Consider the following 22,196-nt stretch of genomic DNA (forward strand, 5'->3'; position numbering starts at 1 on the left):
TCGCCTCGCTCCTTCGCCAACAGCCCTGCCCTTTACCAGCCGCACAACGCCCTGTCCAATAAGCTCTTGATCAATGAGGGGCGATCAATAACGACATGGCACGTATTGATTGATTGCTGTCACACAGATTAGCCGCCCATGCCTGCCCGGCGGTTGTTTTACGCGAGCTGAAGTCAATCTATAATGAGCGTCCGGTCGTTGCGTAGCATGTAGCATGTAGCATTCTGCGCAGGCTGACAGACGGGACCGGACTACTAGAATAAAACACCTCTAGGCAGATCACATCATTTGTTAAGCTGGATAGATGCTTTCACCTGACACATCTGGCAGCATTCATAGCTCATAGCTGTTAACCCCTCGCAGCCTCATTTCCCTGTCAATTTGCCCTTAAGCAACTTCAAAGTTCGATTTTCTTCCCGTACTACTGTACAACAATGTTACTCATTCACATTCTGTGTCTGCTTATTCCAACACATCACTGAGGGAAATATTCAAAAGCAAGATACAATTGTGTTACGTCTGCTCCTTTATATCAAATCTACATGTCTTGTGCATTATTCTATATAATTCAGCTTGACATATTTGATGTCTTTGGAACCCTTGGAATGTCAACTGGAATTTCAAATAGAGTTCAGTGGGTGTGAACAAGGCTTGGCCGTGCAAAATGCATTTATAACGAACCTCCGGCAAATCCGATAGGGCGGAAGTGCTGAAGGTAAAATGTAGGATAGGCTTTCCTCGTATCATATGTAACATAATATCCCAATCATTTTATTTCCGTGCGAACAGCTTGTACTGTACCACCAGCTCTCGCAAACGGGCTATTTGAGACTAGACATGTAAACAGGTCCATTTTATTTGGCAGTATCGTATCGCAAATTCTGGAAAAGAACTTTTGTAACGGTGATCTTATCATTCTGGGCCCCCCCTCCTCCCCTTCCTCCTCCTCTTCCTCCTCCTCTTCCTCCCCACTTGGTGTGCAGGCGGACTGGGCTCTCCAGAGGAGGAGAGGCAGCAGAGGAGAGCTGTGTGTGCGGACAGAGGATCAGGGGAATCAGGAGAGAGAGAGACTGGCTCAACATCACTCAGGATGAAGAAGAGCAGGAGTGTGCTGGGGGTTACACCAGGCGATGTAAGTATTGATTTTCCCCTCCATCTATCTATCCTTCCATCCAAACATCTCCAATTTTGCAGCACAGCCACTGAGTGCTTTCCAAATCTTTTTATGTTTCGTTACCTTTAGTTTACTACTTCATTTCCCCCTTCTTCGGGGTGGCAATGTTCCGCTTCCCTGTGTCCTCCATGTGAGCAGAACTACAGCGAGGTAGCGAGGTAGCGAGGTAGCACAATGTGTGAGCGTTGGACTGTGACTCATAAACAGATGACTGTACTATGTACACAACAGACGGCTCTCCGACAGAGAGCGAGGTGGGGTGTGTGTGCGTGTGTTGGAGTGTATGTGCGTGTTGGAGTGCGTGTGTGTTTTGGAGTGTGTGTGTGTGTTTTGGAGTGTGTGTGTGTTTTGGAGTGTGTGTGTGTTTTGGAGTGTGTGTGCGTGTGTGTGTGTGTGTGTGTGTGTGTTTTGGAGCGTGTGTGTGCATGTGTTGAGAGTGTGTGTGTTTGTGTGCATGTGTTGAGAGTGTGTGTGTGTGTGTGTGTGTGTGTGTGTGTGTGTGTGTGTGTGTGTGTGTGTGTTTTGGAGTGTGTGTGTGTGTGTGTGTGTGTGTGTGTGTGTGTGTGTGTGCGCGTGTGTTGGAGTGTGTGTGTGTGTGTGCATGTGCGTGTGTGTGTGTGTGTGTGCGTGTGTTGGAGTGTGTTTTGGAGTGTGGGGGGCGTTGGTGGATTATTAGTGTTTCATGGAGAGGATGTCAGAGAAGGTGTGAGAGAGAGTTACGAGGGATTTGGGGGAGGGGGGAGGGAGAGGATGAAGAGGGGCAGAGACTGACCGAGCGTCCCATCTGTTTCTCCTCCTCCAGGCCAGTGTTTATGACTGGACAGACAGACCAGATAATTATTACTGTGACACTGTCCAGTGTTTATGACTGGACAGAGAGACCAGATAATCATTACTGTGACACTGTCCAGTGTTTATGACTGGACAGACAGACCAGAGCATCATTACTGGGACACTGTCCAGTGTTTATGACTGGACAGACAGACCAGATCATCATTACTGTGACACTGTCCAGTGTTTATGACTGGACAGACAGACCAGATAATCATTACTGTGACACTGTCCAGTGTTTATGACTGGACAGACAGACCAGAGCATCATTACTGGGACACAGGCCAGTGTTTATGACTGGACAGACAGACCAGATAATCATTACTGTGACACTGTCCAGTGTTTATGACTGGACAGACAGACCAGATCATCATTACTGTGACACTGTCCAGTGTTTATGACTGGACAGACAGACCAGATCATCATTACTGTGACACTGTCCAGTGTTTATGACTGGACAGACAGACCAGATCATCATTACTGTGACACTGTCCAGTGTTTATGACTGGACAGACAGACCAGATCATCATTACTGTGACACTGTCCAGTGTTTATGACTGGACAGACAGACCAGATAATCATTACTGTGACACTGTCCAGTGTTTATGACTGGACAGACAGACCAGAGCATCATTACTGGGACACTGTCCAGTGTTTATGACTGGACAGACAGACAGACAGACCAGATCATCATTACTGTGACACTGTCCAGTGTTTATGACTGGACAGACAGGCCAGATCATCATTACTGTGACACTGTCCAGTGTTTATGACTGGACAGACAGACAGGCCAGACCATCATTACTGTGACACTGTCCAGTGTTTATGACTGGACAGACAGACCAGATCATCATTACTGTGACACTGTCCAGTGTTTATGACTGGACAGACAGACCAGATCATCATTACTGTGACACTGTCCAGTGTTTATGACTGGACAGACAGGCCAGATCATCATTACTGTGACACTGTCCAGTGTTTATGACTGGACAGACAGACCAGATCATCATTACTGTGACACTGTCCAGTGTTTATGACTGGACAGACAGGCCAGACCATCATTACTGTGACACTGTCCAGTGTTTATGACTGGACAGACAGACCAGATCATCATTACTGTGACACTGTCCAGTGTTTATGACTGGACAGACAGGCCAGATCATCATTACTGTGACACTGTCCAGTGTTTATGACTGGACAGACAGACCAGATCATCATTACTGTGACACTGTCCAGTGTTTATGACTGGACAGACAGACCAGATCATCATTACTGTGACACTGTCCAGTGTTTATGACTGGACAGACAGACCAGATCATCATTACTGTGACACTGTCCAGTGTTTATGACTGGACAGACAGACCAGATCATCATTACTGTGACACTGTCCAGTGTTTATGACTGGACAGACAGACCAGACCATCATTACTGTGACACTGTCCAGTGTTTATGACTGGACAGACAGACAGACAGACCAGATCATCATTACTGTGACACTGTCCAGTGTTTATGACTGGACAGACAGACCAGATCATCATTACTGTGACACTGTCCAGTGTTTATGACTGGACAGACAGACCAGATCATCATTACTGTGACACTGTCCAGCAGGTGCTCACAGGCCAAGATACTAAAAAGTTACCTGATGTTCATTTGCTCAATGTTACAAAAACAAACAAAAACAGTTGATGCCTATGTATGAATTTCTGTCCAAATAGTTTGATGCCTTTACTATTGCTCTAAAATGTGGAAAATATTGCTATAATGTTACTAATTTTGTGAGTAAAGAGCTGACGATGGATAATGTCAGAAATACTCAACACAGATTTTTACTTTAATGCCAACAGTTCTTGTAATGAGAGGTCTCATTTTCTCCAAAGATCTGCACTGAAAACCTTGGCACTGACTGACATTGCTAATTACACTCCACTGGCAGGATTGAATGTAGCTTGGCAGGCTTGATTGATTTTTTTCCACGTTTTTTTTCCGGATTCCCCCCATTTTCTGCTCAATTGTACTTCCCCCCTGCTATTCTGGTCGTTGCTCCACCCCCTCTGCCGATCTGGGGACAGTTGTAGGCTAGCACATGCTTCCTCCGATAAATGTGCAGTCACCAGCCGCTTTCATTTGACCTGACAGCGAGGAGTTTCACCTGCAGGACTTACAGTAGCACAGGGACGGATCACACTATCCCCCCCCCCCCAGTTCCCCTCCCCGGTGAACAGGCCCCCCCCCCCGACTGACCAGAGCAGGCACATTACATTACACTAGTGCAATGACCACCAGGTCCAGAACACATTGCTGTCACTTTTCCCAAAATAAAGTTCGAACAAACTTTAATTGCCCGCAAAATGTTCGAATATATTCAAAGTTAATTGGTTAATTTTGGTTAATATATATATATATTTTTTTGCAGGCCAGGCCACCGGGCATCTGCATATGCAGTCCGCGCGTGCCGGTTACATCGTATACATATATAAAAAAATATATATAATATATATATTATATATATAATATGTATTAAAAAAAAATCCTCAGCTGTCCTCATGGTCCAGTCAGTCAGCTCCTCTCCGCTGCTGTGTTAGCTTGGACGCTCACAGTCACAACACTGCCTCACAAACTTGGCTGCATCCAACTCGAGACAACTTTTCAGACCCTCCTGAGGGCTGTACCACGAATGTTGTATAAGAAGATCCAGGATCTGTCCCTTGATCTGGTTTGTCTAAACCAGATAATTGGCATCTAGCTGGATTTTAGTTAACTCCTACCATGAAGGTAGATCGCCACTTGTTAAGTGGAACCAGGTTTTTCTAATCAAGCTGAGAGCTCGTGCACATGAAAATGCCCGTGCACAGGAGCTTGTGCCCGCAAAAGAGGCGTGGTTTTTAACAACTGCCAATCACAATGCAATATGGACTGCTCCAACTTCTACAGCGCCAGACATGCCTATTTCCTCATTCATTGAAACCACAAATCGTCAAGCTTTACTACTGTATGTCAGAATAAAAATCCACGTTGGATATTATTAGTCTGTTCCCGAATGACTGTCTAAAGTTACCACTTTTATCCACATCAGTAATTTCTTTGAAGAGCGGTTTCTGCCTCCACGTAGGCTATCTACAGCAGCTCAATTCACCCTCTCAATAAACTCAATAAAACCAGCATGTCTTTTTTGCGAGTGGAAGCAATGTGTAATCTATCTCAGTCCAAAATCCGTATGTATATTTAGACCATTTAGGCTCAATGAATAATAATGATCTCATGATGTGTTTAGTCGCACTGATTGAATAATTCCTATAGGCTAATCAATAAAAAAAAGAATGATAATAAAATTTAAAAAGGCTTCTGAACTGAATCGACACGGTACGTGCGGGCATAGATTACATTTATAAAAAATTGCCTATTTTGTGGTCACATATATAGACTATTGTCAGCAGAGTCGCATATCTCCATATTTCATATAATGATGCTGGAAATATGAAGTTCAATCACATCATACAGGCCAAAGGCAACACAGTTGCAGCTGCAAAATGCAGGAGTAGCCTAGATATGAATCATCTGTGTGCAGGCGATCCCATATTAAATTGCTTAGATGTAGTAGGCTATTCTAGCATGTATGACCATTTCCAACCCAACGTCAGCCTCAGCTCCGTTGCGCACACGGCAACGTGCGCTTTGGAGACGTTTATGTAACCTTTTTATGCCGGTTTAGTGATATTTTTCCACTCACCATTCAGCTGCAATCGATCGGCGGGGTCAAACAACATATCTAGGCTACTTGAGAGCACAAAAATGAATATATAAAAACATATTCCAAAGTGGTAAGTAGGGCTTAATGTAGCCTGCAACAAGTGCAAGGCTTTAGTCCTTGATTAATTCAACAGGAGCCTGTTTTTTCTTTTTCATTTGAATGCAATGTATTTTTCATATGGGGACCATATGAATGCTGACTCGCTGTTTCCAGAGAGCTGATTGGTAAGCAGGTGGGTCTTTCATGGGTTTTGATCTTATCCTCTGAACTTAACCTGCTACAAAGCAGGTTAGCCGTAGAGCATAAGTTGCTATGGTGGTCTATCTCGATAAGAAGTTAACTAGCGTTGTGGTACGGCAAAACTAGGGCTAAACCTGAAGTTACCTCGCTAAGCCTTTAATCTTGTTTCGTGGTACACCCCTCTGGAGACAATCTTTCTCAGAGGCCCTCAGCATATTAGACTAACAACCTCCTACTGTATTCACTATGTCCCAAAGCACTGAATAAGGCAGATGCTGCATGTTTTCTAATTGTATTTATTTATTTGTGTATTTTTAGTTCATTTTCAAGCATTTTCATGTGAAATCATGGTACAGTACTTATGGTTCTTCTGTGATGACCTAAGCCGTCGCTACGCACACTGAACCCCCCTGACAGTCCACTGTGTGTCTGAGGCCATTCAGATTCCATCGGCTCTTCATAATGAAAGCAGACAGCTTCTCTGTTGACCCGCTCCGTCCAGGAATCACACCGTGTTTTCCTAAAGCCTCCCGCCTGGAGCGCCGTTTCATCAGAGAATTCCTCATTAATTTTCTCCATACATGTTTATAAAAGTCCTTATTTAAAGAGTTTTAAGCCTGGAACCAAGCCAACCAGCCACCTACTGAATCGTGAGTGACCATACACTGTAAAACATTTCACTTGGAGCAAAAACGAAACGGGGTGGGGGGGATTAGATTTTTGACGTGATTCAGTAGGTGGCTGGTAGGCTTGGTTCCAGGCTTAAAACTCTTTATATGATTTTTTTTTTAACATCTATGGAGAAAATGAATGGGGCCTTCTCTGATGGAACGGGAAAAGGGGGCAGTCACTGTTCAACTCTATTTGGAAAAGCGCCCCAGAGAGCGGCCAAGATGTTCACAGCCAAGAAATCTCTCTCATCTTCATCATGTTGAAAACAGCCACTCCACCTCTGTGTGACCTTGGCCGCACACTGAGTGTACAGTACCTCCATTTGAGACTGATTGTGTTTCTTTCATCACTTCCTGTCCTTTCATGATAAAGTGTTGTTCCCGGCACAGCTCAATATGAGCAGGCCTTCTAAAATTACTGTTGTTTGCCAGAATTATCAGCGTCCTTGTTCTTCTCTCTTGGCCTGTGTCCAAACTGTCCATGCATACTGACAATACATAAGCAGTCATTCCTTTTCCAAACGCTATTCAGGAAGCAGAGAAGGAATCAATAAAGAATTGCATGTCCAGATGTTAGAGACACAATCAATGTGCAATTAATAGATAAACACGGCCATAATGCTGTGACATATCGACAGGATGTCACTTAGATCTCTGGCTATGGCCCGGTGTGTTTGAATAAGGGGGAAGTCGATTCGTCCCAGCTCAGAGTGAGGACGGAGAGAGGTGTGTTTTGACACATTCAATTGCACCCCCTTCCTTTTCACGGGACAGGGAGGATGAATCAGACAAATTACATTTCCTAGAACGAGCAGGGGAGTCAGCAGAAACGTGTTTACCGACAATCCACACAGACTCCGCTCTCTGTCTCTGCTTTCATTAACTGTCAGCCTCTCTCTCCTCTCCTCTCTCATTCTCATTCAAAATGTTTCTGGTCTCATCCTGTTCTTCTCATCATTTTGTCCCCCCCCCCCCCCCTTTTTTTTCCAATCAGCTTTATTGGCACGGCAACTCAGCAAGTCATGCTTTTATGTCGCAAAAGCTTAAAATGATTGTAATAAAGTATAACTGTAAGCACATGCACACACACACACACACACACACACACACACACACGCACGCGCATGTGCACACACACACACACACACACACACACACACACACACTCTCACACACACACACACACACACGCACACACGCACGCACACACGCGCGCGCGCGCACACACTCACACACACACACACACACACACACACACACACACTCACAGCCTGATATCAGACTGAATTGTTGACTCGCTACACTCCATTTCCTTCCTCAGTCTGACTTTGCCACCACTCGTTTTCCATAGGGGGAATCCCCCAGGGGAATCCCCTTCTCCCTAACCAATCATGCCAGAGGAGACCAACGACATATTCTCCTGAATGTAATCCAATGGGAAGAACGGAAGAAAAAAACATCTCCATTTTGAATAAAATTTGTCTTCAAAGCATAGTGCCGTTCCCATTTCAAAGTAGTCAGTACTTTTAATCCATTTAAAACGGCCTCGATAGCAGCGTCTATCGCGGTCACCATTGTTATTACTGTAGGTGGTTCGACTCACTTGACAACAGCTTTATAGATGTTGATTAGCTCATGTTAGGCCCCCTTCCTCATTGGACAAGTTGTTTCTTCAACTTAGGAAATCGCTGTTGCATGTCATGATGCCAGACCAGAAGCAACCAACTCAGATTCGAAGGTCTGGATCCAGGCAAGCACACACACACACACACACACACACACACAGACACAAACACAAACACCGATCTTGCTGGCGCCAGCCGGCTTCCAGGAACTCCCCGCTCCTCTTCCTTCCTGTTTCATGGCTTCTCCGTATCTCCCCCTGGTCGTTCAGAGCTGTCGGCGTGTTTCCTTGACACTGGTGATAAAGCGCGTAAAAGCAGAGGGTGATGTATGCCGCCGCGCGCCCGCAGACGCCTCCGCTTCCTGTTGTTTACAGCCAGTCATTACAGCCTGACCGGGGTCACGGCACTCCAGCAGACACATCACACACACTTTTATTCCCCGCATCCATAAAGACGTCAGCTCGTCCACCGCCTGAAATAAGCTTTGATCAAACGGTGAATTTGATTCCTGCCTAATGAATCACATCAAAAAAGGGGAATATAGCCAATATTGGGCACTTTATTACATCAGCCTCTCCTGCGCTGTCCTCCTGTTTTCCTGGAACTGGGGTTTTATCAGGAGCTGCAGGTTGTTTAAGTTCTTCTTCAAACATGATAGTTGTTTTAATCCCTGCAGAGCACACTGTGGCCTCTACTGAGAGGATTACAGAGGCATGGCAGGCGGAACTTGGCATTGAGTTATCTGACATTATATGGGAAAGGAGTCTGTCTGGGGTATACTGTAACTCTGCTCAGTAGTAGACACCAGCTGATCCAATTTAAAGTCGCCCCCATCGTCTTCACTATTCTAAGCATAAGTTGCACAGGATCTCGCCGTCTGTCTCTCCACTGTGTGACAGGTGTCAGGTGTCAGAGAGGACTCATTCTGGTTCTGCCCTTCACTGACGGGATTCTGGGCCAAAAATATTTGACTGGTACTCTAAGGCCTATAAAATAACCCTTCAGCCAGAGGCAGAACTCACCATCTTCGCCTGTTGGGGGTCCTCTCTCTCTCTAACTTCCCTACAGTCTCTGACACTGGGGACAACTTTTGCCAAAAAAAAATCATTTTGAAAGAATGGAAGTACGGGTGGAGAGACTCAGGTTCCTGAGAACCAACTCACTTCAAAAATGTCTAACTATCTGGGACTCGTTTCTAGCCTACCTCAATGAGGTTAGGGTGACTCGCCCGGCGTGAGATCCCATCTTACAGGTGCATAAACAATGCATCTTGTGGCTGATAGAACCACGTTGTAATGTTGATGATGTTTGTATGTTTTTTCTTTCTTTTCTTTTCCTGTGTCTGATCCTGTCTGTCTGTCTGTTTTGTTTAGTTTGTGTATTGTTCTATACAAAAAAGAAATCCCTGCAGAGTGACTTAAAAGGAGAATCGAGAGGTCTTTTATTTGATGTTCTTTGTTTTCTTCATGTTTATACTGTCAAGGACAGTTGGACGTCTTAGTGTCCTATCTGAAATGGATTAATTTCATCTCATTTTGACTTGTATCCTAATCAAACAGTACAGTAGAAGAGCGCTTATTACTGGCCAGGTCCTACAGTGCCCCCTACAGTTTTATTGTTGGAAATGTAGAATTGAAAGAGATGTATTATTCTGTGAAACTCCCATAGCCTGTGGAATAACTTTTCTATTTAATCCTTGTTTTTCTGTCACCATCATCACCAGTCAAATGTCATTTGCCTTTTAGAGTTCAATGCATAACCTCCCACCACCATTTCACATTCAACATTCAACATTTAGTTCTTACGACTCCTAGAAATCGTAACATTTTACACTCCAACATGCCATAATTTCCTTCATCTTTGTGATTGATTTCTCCCTTTATATCTCCCTCCCTGCATCTCAGGAGAGCGAGGAGCCTCCGTCGGGACAGTTCTCCACCGGCAGCACCCTGGGGCTGGAGCTGTGCAGAGTCCACAGGCGTTTCTCCGGCAACCTGCAGCTGCCACCGCTGTCATGGCGACAGGGGGAGAGGGAGCGGGACCGGGGCAGGTCACTGACGCCCGAAGAGGAGACGGGGACCCGGGCCAGACCCACCAGCCTGCCCCTCGCCTCCCTGCCCCGCATCGACATCACACAGGCCACAGACAGGTGAGGCTGCAAACCTCCAGGAGATCACTACCACATGATGTATGGTGGTTATTTACTCCATATTACTCATGGGATCGGGGTTATATCCATAACCTTGAGTTTTCAACAGGTTGTCCGCGGCCCCCTGGTGGTCCATGAAGGTATTGCAAATGGTCCCTGACCATGCATTCAATAATGTAGTTGTCAAGTAATCTCAACCCATTTCTTCACACCAGTGGTCCGGTTGCTTCTTCAGTCAGAATGGTGGTCCGTGGGTCACAACCTGTTAAACCTACCTGTTAAAGCATTGAAGTAATGCCAATATATTTATGACAGCACTACTGCTCTGCATGTGGCAAAGAGTTACTGCTGGCAATGAGTTTAGTTTTTATTTGTTAGAAATCTTTGGTTTTAGTTCGGTTTTTATAATTTATTTATGGAGAGGTTGTATGTTTTAAAGGTATAATCATAGAAATGTAGAACACGTATATTGTATATGTTTGCAACAGCTATTATTTAGCTCAGAATAATCTCAAAAATGAGTCTGGAACTATTTTTGACCTGGGCCTGACAAGTTGATGGCCTAGTTCAGCAAAAATAGCCATAAATTCTCTGCCCAAAATTCCATTATCTGTTTTTTATCGACACAAGATGGGTGGACCAACAAAAAAATTATTATTATTATTTTTTTTTTAGATTGTTTTACAAGTTAACACATTCACTGCCAGCCGTTTTTTTTTTACTGTAGGTAGCTTCTGCCAATGGGTTTTTTTGAGGATTCTGGCTCATCTTTCAACAGCCGAGGATTATTTTCTGCTAAGATTTTGTGAACACAAAATATCTCAAAAGAACTAATAGAATGTGTGCTTTCTCTGTCTAAAAGAGTTAGTTTGTAGAGTTAGTAGTTATGTAGGCATTAGCACTTGAATACAGCATGGTTTCAGCGTCTGAAAATTTAAGCTGAGATAAATGCCTTTTTGTGAAATTCGATAGAACAGTCACTTTAACCATTCATTTTTGGCATCAGTAAGACGTAAGACATCTAAACAATAGTTTTGAACAGTAATTTCCTCCATAACAGCAGGAAACCCCCCTCTCCTTCAAACTCCTCACTCCGTGTGTGTTCTCCTCCTGCCTCCCTGGCTCTGCAGCGGGCGTGTCACAAGCGAGTTGCTGCTGCTGCTGCTGCCTGTGCTGGCGGCCACTCTTTGGGCGAGTCTGGATGGGCTCGCTCGTTTCTTGGGGTTTCGGTTGAGAGCTTTGATGAAGCTTTTGCGATTCTGGTCTTATTTATGCTGCGTGTTTCAAAGTGTGTTCCACCCGTAATCTATTATGCAAATTTGCAATCCCCCACCGCCAGCTCCCTGCGCGAAAGCGAAAGCGTTTTCGCCAATCCATTTTCATGAGAATGGCTTCCTCACGCGGCTGTTTTTGCTTGGCTTTCTCTCGTCTGGAGAGCACTGTTGCCACTTAGTGGGTCGGTAAAATAGATTATACACATTCAATACCTCCCATATTTTAATATGAGATGTAAAAGGGGTTGATCGACGTCCCACCGTAAAAAAAAAAAAAATACATTTTAAGACGAGATATCTCGTCAACGGCAGTCAACCGGTTTTTTTTTTAAGACGAGATATCTCGTCAACGGCAGTGAACGTGTTAACAAGATCAGTTAAGTCAAAATTTTCTAATTTTATTTCCGTAGTGCTAGTTTGATCTTATAATAATACAATAACAACATTGGTTCTCTGGAATTAAAATTTTTGCTACACTTCTCAGGCATTAGCAAGCATTAATGTAGGAATATTCTACTATACTACTAATATTCTCCACACAGATCCATGTACAAGTGTTTTATTTTCCTCTGAACTACTCTGACTCACATGACGCACAGGAGGACATTAGCGGAGCATGGGAACCCTCCCTACACCTGTCGTGTATTGACTGTATCACCATCTGTTGCTTTTGTCTGAATCGCACACTCATACTCTCAGTCTGCTCCACACTGCTTATGAAAAGCATGGAGCAAACTCATCTGGAATAAGGGTCAGGATCTGGGACAGTTTGGCTCTGTTTATTGCATGTGACTATGGAAGCTCCACAGCTGTGGGTATTGGTGTGTGCTTTCCCAGCTGTCAGCCATTAGCCAATCAGCCTGTATGATGTTTGGAATCTGGGCACAGGACGGCATCGCAGTATTTCCTTATGAACGCTGCAGAGGGGCATGTCTGAAAGGAGATATCCACCAATCACATCGATCCCAAACTGCTTCTGAATGTAACTTCCACAATGTCTTAGCATGATGAATGCGATATTGCGAAGACATCTCATCTTTCAAAAAAAGGAAAAGAGAGACTTGATGTGGTTTGATCGCTGCACAAGTCGCTACATATTAGCCAGATAGTGATACTAGTGAGAAAAAGGCTCTGATTTCCAAACTTGCTGCACGTGAAGAGTGGTTGAATGCTGGGAGGGCATCGTCACTCTCCCACACCAGACTCCAGTAAACAGCAGCAGTGAACCCAGGAGGAGCAGCCGATGGAGGCCGGTGGGGAAAACGGGGAGTTTGGGCCAGAGCAGGCGGACTCGTGTCGCGTCGTTCCTCCTGTCGTCCAGAGAGCTTCACCTCACAGCTCGCCACGACACTTCCGCAAGCAGGGTCACAAGTGCCTCCGCCGACACAGGCGCTTCACTGTAGCTAACACCTGGTAAGGTGTGTGTGTGTGTGTGTTTGTGTGTGTGTGTGTGTGTGTGTGTGTGTGTGTGTGTGTGTGTGTGTGTGTGTGTGTGTGTATGTGTGTGTGTGTGAGAGAGAGAGAGAGAAAGACAGAAAGAGAGAGATTCGAACAGTAAAATAGTATGTATATATATATATATATATATATATATATATATATATATATATATAATAGTAAACTAATATTTTTTAAATTACACTCTTGATTGTGATGATTAAGTTCTGTATGGACGTTGATTCAAGGCTGATTTGTGAACTGGCTCAGAGACTCTTGTTTATGTAAAGTCATTGGGGCACGGTGGCTCAGTGGTAGAGCTGTCGCCTCACAGTCAGAAGGTCCTGAGTTCGATTCTCGCCTGGGACACTGTGGGCGCTGTGGTTGTGTTCCCCCCCATATCTTCAGTGCCTACTGCCCAGGGGCCGGTTGCACCAACTGGTCTTAACTATGCCTGGTCGTTACTCCTACGTCGGTCTTAGTTAAGACCATGGATTTACGCCTGTTGCACCAACACGGCTTACTCTGGTCTTAACTACGCTGGTCGTAGCAATGCGCGTTCATGTGAATTGTCGGGGAATGCCCTCTGATTGGCCCACATGTGCCTCGCGCCGTCACCCACTACTGTATGTGCGTCACTACACCCTCCCTCCTCCCACCCCCCTCCTCCTGTGGAAGCCCCGGGGGAAAATGGCGGCGGCGATTAGTGTCAGGGAGTCTGAATGAAATTGAATGTAACGTTCCCAATTCTATGTATTACATTCTAAAAAAGTAACGGCAACATTTGGGAAGGCTAAGCCACACAACTAGTTAGTTATAATCTAACGTCGTGCTTTCAAAGACGGCGAACTGGCGGTGTTACGACGATGACGGTCAAAAAGGTCTCCGCGGAGATCTCTGCTACGCCTCCTCCTGACGAGGCGTAGGAGTTACGCCTGGTCTTAGTGAAAATAAGGCTTAAGTCGTCTTGGTGCAACCGGCGTAGCTGTTAGGTCATAAAGTTACGACCAACTTAGCTTAAGACCAGTGTAAGACCAGTTGGTGCAACCGGCCCCAGGTGGGTTATCTCGTCGTAAGGGCCTTTCTCTCTGTGTGGAGTTTGCATGTTCTCCCCGTGCTCCCGTTCCTCCGTATATAACCCCCCCACTAAAAACATGCAGAAGATCAGATCGTCATCGTCATCCGACCAGTGACGACAACATCCGAAGTTGGTCCCCGGGCGCTGTACAAGAAAGCGACCACTGCTCCTGGCCTGCCCCCTGGAGGAAAGGACAGGCCTGGATGGGTCAAATGCAGAGGACATATTTCACCGGCCACCATCAGCATGAGTGTGTGCAGTGGCCGCATGCATGTGTTGTAGTGTGTTGTGTGACAATAAAGACGGGCTGCCGTCTGAAAATCGTTTTTTTTTCCGTTTTTTTGAGCCAGCCGTCTTCCTGCACGCTGCCCCAGGAGAAGGTAGAGCTCAGTGGATTGAAGTGTCAAACAGATGCATCGCTATGCAAAACACTGCAAGCAGAGCCTGGCAATGATATATGAACAGTGCACTAACAAGCTGCAGATGTCTAGAGCCCATTAGTGGGGAATTTGATTAATTAGAGAACCAATTAATTGAGTAAGTCTAGTCTTAATAAATCCAAATAAGGTGTCGCTATCCGACTACACGGAGCTCATCGCTACATATGTTTCTGCGCGCTGAAAACTTTGTTGTGAAATGTGTGAATAATGAAGTGTTGAGATAATTGAACCGAGTGGAGCTAAAGTGTTCTTCATCTAAATAGAAAGGTTCTCCCCCAAAGCCGGCCTGTTTCTTTCCCTCTCTCCTCTTCTTCTGGTTCCACTCACACTATAATGGCAGGCTCTGGTTCCTCTCAGTCTTCCAGACGTCACGCAGTCACAGTCACAAGGTTTGTCTTCAGCCTAGTTCAGCCTGCAGCCCTGCCCCACCCCCCCCCCCTTCCCAAACCACTGTCTTCTGCCTGAACTTGAATATGGATGTAAACACTGGGCTGGTTTGTTATGATAGCAGTCTGACAAAGAAATAGTCGTCATCCTAGATTGGCCATTTACACAATTATTATCTCTGTCCTCACGGTTCTTGTCAGTTAGCCTGTGATTTGAGAGAGGGGTGTATCTGTTCGCCTGTGTTTGGCTCAGGATGTATTACAGTCGCTCAGAGTGTGTGGCATCTTGCCCCACTGCCCTCTGCCCTATAGCAGCTCTTCCTCTGACTGTCTCACCCCTTCTCTCTCTCTCTCTCTCTCTCTCTCTCTCTCTTTCTCTCTCTCTTTCTCTCTCTCTCTCCCCCCCTCTCTCTTTCTCTCTCTCTCTCCCCTCTCTCTCTCTCTCCCTCCCTCTCTCTCTCTCTCTCTCCCCCCCTCTCTCTCTTTCTCTCTCTCTTTCTCTCTCTCCCCTCTCTCTCTCTCTCTCCCCTCTCTCTCTCTCTCCCTCCCTCTCTCTCTCTCTCTCTCCCCCCCTCTCTCTTTCTCTCTCTCTCTCCCCTCTCTCTCTCTCTCCCTCCCTCTCTCTCTCTCTCTCTCCCCCCCTCTCTCTCTTTCTCTCTCTCTTTCTCTCTCTCCCCTCTCTCTCTCTCTCTCTCTCCCCCCCTCTCTCTTTCTCTCTCCCCCCCCCCTCTCTCTTTCTCTCTGTCTCTCCCCTCTCTCTCTCCCTCTCTCTCTCTCTCTCTCTCTCTCCCCCCCTCTCTCTTTCTCTCTCTCTCTCCCTCCCCCCCTCTCTCTTTCTCTCTCTCTCTCCCCTCTCTCTCTCTCTCTCCCCCCCTCTCTCTTTCTCTCTCTCTCTCTATCTCTCTCTCCCCCCCTCTCTCTTTCTCTCTGTCTCTCCCCTCTCTCTCTCTCTCTCCCTCCCTCTCTCTCTCACAAAAATTTCCCCACCCTTTGGTGGCCACTGTTTTCACCCTAGGAGGCTGAAATTTGTGTGTGCGTCTGTGTGTGTGCAGTGTTTCCCACAGGATTTTGAGAATTTGTGGTGGGGGACCGCAGACCCCCTAGGGGGGTGAGATTTTTTTAAACATTTTAAAGTAAAATGCATGAATTTGGTGTACTTTGAGAAAGCTTAAGAGCATAATTAAAAGGCTAGATCTATGAAGAACATGTCATCATTACTGTGCTGTGGGTTTACAATGACAAACTAAATTTCTCCCTATAGGTCAGGGATACTCAACTTGCTTTGCCACTTTCGTGAAATGATAGAAGGCGAGGGGCCAGTTAATAAACAAACAATATACATTTTTCTGTAGCGGATTGTAGGTTTTTGGGGTGTCAGCCGGAGTTTAGGCTGACAGTGTTGTGCACACCGGATAGTTAGGTTAAGTTAGTTAGGTTAAGTACATACGTGCCTGGGTAGCAAGCAGATGGCGGTATTTGACAATTTAGCTGCTAAATCATAGATTATTGAAAGATATTCCATATTCCAGACTGAAATGCTATAACAGAAGTATTGGCCAGAATTAGGGATGCACCGATCGATCGGCACGTGACCGGAAATGGCCGATTTTCACGTGATCGGCCCCGACCGGTGACCGGCTCCGGTCAGTCCACATTTTTTGTTTGGTCAATTACCTGCAGCTGCACGATGCACGCGTTCACGTGACGTGCGCGCACCCCAAGCAGCCAAAAGAAAACACACGCCAGCATGTCCTCCTCATTGTGGAAATGTTACAGTTTGTCACACATGCAAGTTGAAAATAAGCCGTGGAGGAGCAGGGTACGTTGCCGAGTCCCGCTCGGCTGGAGTCCACTCCAGTCTGAGCGGCTCGCTTCACCTCACCGGCCCCTCTCTCTCCCCGGCCACAGCGCAACACAGCCGGCTTGCTATCGAGCCCTGTGTTACATTCCCAGACCAGCTGCAGTCCACAACACCGCTGCCTGCTGCAGATCAGCTGCTGCTGCTATCTGTCAGTCACATTGTAACGTGGATACAGGAGAGGAGGACTATTTGTTTCGTATTGCAAATAGAACGACGAACATAATAATAAAACGCATCGGACCAGTGTGCAAGCTTTACTGTGCGTGATGATTTTTTTTTCGGATGGCGGATTAAAAGAAACGGACTCTGTGTGTAAACTCAACTCAAACTCACTTCCTCATCTACAGCCAAATCCACAACTGTAGAGTGGGCATGGCTTCGAAGGTCTCTGGGCTCCAGACCTATAGGCTATAAACTCCTTGTCCAGGGATAACATTTTGATGTTTATTTATTTTTATTCTATTCGTTTATTTGGCAGGGACATATACAAAAAAAACATTAAACCCCATAGGGGAAGAGATGCTTTGTAACAGATTTAGCCATAGGCTACTTTCCATCTGGAGCCCCTCATGCAAATGATAAGAAATGTGACATGAATCTTAATTTTCTATTAAAGCAAAGTAAAAAGAAATATAAAATAACCCATCAATTATTGTTCTTAGAAAGAAAATCGGAATCGGCCAAAATCGGTATCGGCAAGTCAGACTATTCAAAAATCGGAAATTGGAATCGGCCAAGAAAATGGCAATCGGTGCATCTCTAGCCAGAATGACATGAACATTTATTGGACACTTATTCAGCGGATATCTTGCATGTTGGGTTCAGGTGCACTGTAAAAAAAAAAAAAAAAAAAAATTTGGTCAACATCTTATTGTGGCGGTCAAAATATTATTGTGGCGGCCCGCCACAAATTCCTTTATGTATGGGAAACACTGGTGTGTGTGTGTGTGTGTGTGTGTGTGTGTGTCTGTGTCTGTGTGTGCGTGTGTGAGGGTGTGTGTTTGCATTCATGCCAAGTGGCTAAAAGGGAGCCGTGTGTGTGTGTGGGGGGGGGGGGCACTTTGTGAAAAGCAGGGAGGCAGAGTAGGGCAGGTCCTGCCCCTGCCATCCTGCATTTTGTAAATTGTCAGTGGGGTGTGTGTGAGAGTGCATGAATGCGTTTCAGCTTGTTTCACAGACTGAGCTGCACCCTTGCTGTGCTACCCCTGTTAGTTACGTCTTATTCACAATGCACAGCTCCCGCAAGTGAGCTTACTAGCCACTGTTACACAGAGGTCCCCCGCAAATGAGTCAGCGTTGCCTTTTTACACATGTCTAAGGAGGCCATTTACATAATTACACTATTTGAATGGTTTGGTTGGATTTTATATCGGGAAAGACTTTGTTTGTTTGTGTGAATGATGCACTTTCTATCCCCTTATCTTCCTTCCTCATCTCTTTCTGTCACTCATTCATTTTGATTGGTCGTAAAGGAAAAGTAACCTTCATGCAAATTGACAAAATCAGTTTGATCAACAAAATTCTAGCAAAGCTGAAAAGGTTGATTTGGTGTCCGATATAATATATTAATTCACTCTTTTTCAAAGCCTTCAGATTTCAAAATGCACTTGTCCACCTGTTGGGACCAGTTTTAAGTCGATGTAACATGGGCACCACAGTAGAGGTGACAGGCCAAAGACATTCCACTGCTCTTTGCCAACATACAGTAGATGATTTTCTGACATTTGGAAACTATCTTCCTGGGAAATATTATATTAATATAATATTAGTCAGAACTCGCTTAACAAACCAAAATCTTCATCTGATTTGGGATCAGAACACTTTGCTGCGTGCATGGACGCCACATCAGTGGCGGCCGAGTCGATGGAGGCTGGGATGATGAAGGCGTGCGCTAATCTCCAGCGCTCTACCAGAACGGGAAGAGGAGTGGCGGCCGGATCAACAGAGCGAATGAGAATCCGGTCCCGGCGTTCCAGCCCGGATCTGCCCTCTAGCGTGTGCCAAGCCTACGTTGTTCCAGCACGTGGCTCGCTGCTGCACACTGGACAGAAGGAGGGCCTGTCAGTGTGTGTCACTGTGTGTGTGTGTGTGTGTGTGTGTGTGTGTGAGTGAGCGGTCACTGCGTGTGTCTCGGGGGTCCGCTGAGGAGGCGTAAGGCAGAGAAGAATGTTTCGGAGGTCTCCTCGAGTCTGCAGAGTGGGCCACTTTGACTTCAGCGAGGAGGTGGTCAGCAGCACAGCTCACCTCACAGCACCCAGGTCAGGTGACTCCGCAGCTCTTTTGAACGCATCTTTACAAGCTAACGTGTTCATATCAACTGTCTCTTGGAGTATTTCTCTCTCTGTGGTGTTTCTTCTCCCTCTTCTTCTTACCACAAACAAGGGGGTCTTTCTTCTTTCTGTCTCCATACTGTATGCGTATATTTTAGAATGACTGCAGCTGGTGGCGTGCTACGCTACATGCCACTGATGCATTGCAGAAATTGCATGCGAGTCTCCAGTTATTGAATCAAGAAGAGGGTGATGTGTACCAGACCGCTGCTGTGAGCGGGACCGGCAAAAAAATGTGTGTCAGATTAAGAGATTAATAATTGATATACGGCGGTCTAGTGCGCGTGTCGGATTAAGAGATTAGTGCACGGTAGGTAAAGCATGTTGCAGATGGAAGCGGGTATTTCGATGACGCACGACACGACGTGGGTGACGCTTACCGTTCTGCACGAGTGCATGTGTGTGTGTGTGTGTGTGTGTGTTGCACATTTTCCAGGAATCGGAGCGTCTCTCTCTGGCAGAGGTGTTGGATTGGGAACGCCGCGGCGGGATATGTGCCGGATAATCCCACATGTTGCTCCGATTACAGAGGCAGCGGGCGAATATGGGGCAAAAGCTGAAGGGGCCTCTGGGTCATTCCATTAAAAGATACACTGTTGACTCACTGATGAGAGAGAGACATTAAAAGATACACTGTCGACTCGCTGATGAGAGAGAGACATTAAAAGATACACTGTCGACTCGCTGATGAGAGAGAGACATTAAAAGATACACTGTCGACTCGCTGATGAGAGAGAGACATTAAAAGATACACTGTCGACTCGCTGATGAGAGAGAGACATTAAAAGATACACTGTCGACTCACTGATGAGAGAGAGACATTAAAAGATACACTGTCGACTCGCTGATGAGAGAGAGACATTAAAAGATACACTGTCGACTCGCTGATGAGAGAGAGACATTAAAAGATACACTGTCGACTCACTGATGAGAGAGAGACATTAAAAGATACACTGTTGACTCACTGATGAGAGAGAGACATTAAAAGATACACTGTCGACTCGCTGATGAGAGAGAGACATTAAAAGATACACTGTCGACTCACTGATGAGAGAGAGACATTAAAAGATACACTGTCGACTCGCTGATGAGAGAGAGACATTAAAAGATACACTGTCGACTCGCTGATGAGAGAGAGACATTAAAAGATACACTGTCGACTCACTGATGAGAGAGAGACATTAAAAGATACACTGTCGACTCACTGATGAGAGAGAGACATTAAAAGATACACTGTCGACTCGCTGATGAGAGAGAGACATTAAAAGATACACTGTCGACTCACTGATGAGAGAGAGACATTAAAAGATACACTGTCGACTCGCTGATGAGAGAGAGACATTAAAAGATACACTGTCGACTCGCTGATGAGAGAGAGACATTAAAAGATACACTGTCGACTCACTGATGAGAGAGAGACATTAAAAGATACACTGTCGACTCGCTGATGAGAGAGAGACATTAAAAGATACACTGTCGACTCGCTGATGAGAGAGAGACATTAAAAGATACACTGTCGACTCACTGATGAGAGAGAGACATTAAAAGATACACTGTCGACTCACTGATGAGAGAGAGACATTAAAAGATACACTGTCGACTCGCTGATGAGAGAGAGACATTAAAAGATACACTGTCGACTCACTGATGAGAGAGAGACATTAAAAGATACACTGTCGACTCGCTGATGAGAGAGAGACATTAAAAGATACACTGTCGACTCGCTGATGAGAGAGAGACATTAAAAGATACACTGTCGACTCACTGATGAGAGAGAGACATTAAAAGATACACTGTCGACTCACTGATGAGAGAGAGACATTAAAAGATACACTGTCGACTCGCTGATGAGAGAGAGACATTAAAAGATACACTGTCGACTCACTGATGAGAGAGAGACATTAAAAGATACACTGTCGACTCGCTGATGAGAGAGAGACATTAAAAGATACACTGTCGACTCGCTGATGAGAGAGAGACATTAAAAGATACACTGTCGACTCACTGATGAGAGAGAGACATTAAAAGATACACTGTCGACTCGCTGATGAGAGAGAGACATTAAAAGATACACTGTCGACTCGCTGATGAGAGAGAGACATTAAAAGATACACTGTCGACTCGCTGATGAGAGAGAGACATTAAAAGATACACTGTCGACTCACTGATGATAGAGAGACATTAAAAGATACACTGTCGACTCGCTGATGAGAGAGAGACATTAAAAGATACACTGTCGACTCGCTGATGAGAGAGAGACATTAAAAGATACACTGTCGACTCACTGATGAGAGAGAGACATTAAAAGATACACTGTTGACTCGCTGATGAGAGAGAGACATTAAAAGATACACTGTCGACTCGCTGATGAGAGAGAGACATTAAAAGATACACTGTCCACTCACTGATGAGAGAGAGAGTGTTCGGCCATTGGTTGTTTTAGGCAACACAGCTGTGGGATGTTGTTGTGGACTCGTTATTGCTGCAATAGGAAACTAAAATGCCACAATAATTTACATTAAACACAAAAAAAATTGGATCGTAATATTTTAGTATGTGGAACACATGCACCCTCATTTACTCACACACACACACACACACACACACACTGCACGTCTGTCAACCTCTCTGTGCATAATTATCAACCTCTCTGTGCATCATATCTAACCTAAAAACAGGACTTGGAGTATTATTTTTTCATTCATGCTTTGTGGCAGCTGTTGTCTCCGCAGGCCAATGATACTCTGACCTTTCCCCTATAAAACCCTGATCCATCTGACCTCACATCTCTGATCCACATGTGCCCTCTCCTCCACACACACTATGGTGACTAACAGATTATCTCCGTTTGTATTTCTATGAAGGCTTCACTGTGGCCTCCTCCAGCAGCAGCAGTCTGGGTGGATGGATTGTACATGTATGCATTATGTACTGTTGTATACAGACACT

The 22,196-nt window shown here is 45.4% G+C and overlaps 1 protein-coding gene across 1 annotated transcript in view; it reads left to right on the plus strand.

Moving 5' to 3' along the window:
- Positions 1-1,090: 1,090 nt before the first annotated feature.
- Positions 1,091-22,196, plus strand: part of LOC310797239 (3',5'-cyclic-AMP phosphodiesterase 4B-like) — a gene marked incomplete at its 5' end in the record, with an annotated part of 56,410 nt that continues 35,304 nt past the window's right edge. The window contains 2 exons of the mRNA XM_083659595.1: positions 1,091-1,132; positions 10,197-10,441. Of these exons, the coding sequence (XP_083515721.1) occupies positions 1,091-1,132; positions 10,197-10,441 (287 nt within the window). The remainder of the gene's footprint in view (positions 1,133-10,196; positions 10,442-22,196) is intronic.

The sequence above is a fragment of the Poromitra crassiceps genome (genome assembly GCF_964638095.1).
Source record: "Poromitra crassiceps genome assembly, chromosome: 23".
Classification (NCBI taxonomy): domain Eukaryota; kingdom Metazoa; phylum Chordata; class Actinopteri; order Beryciformes; family Melamphaidae; genus Poromitra; species Poromitra crassiceps.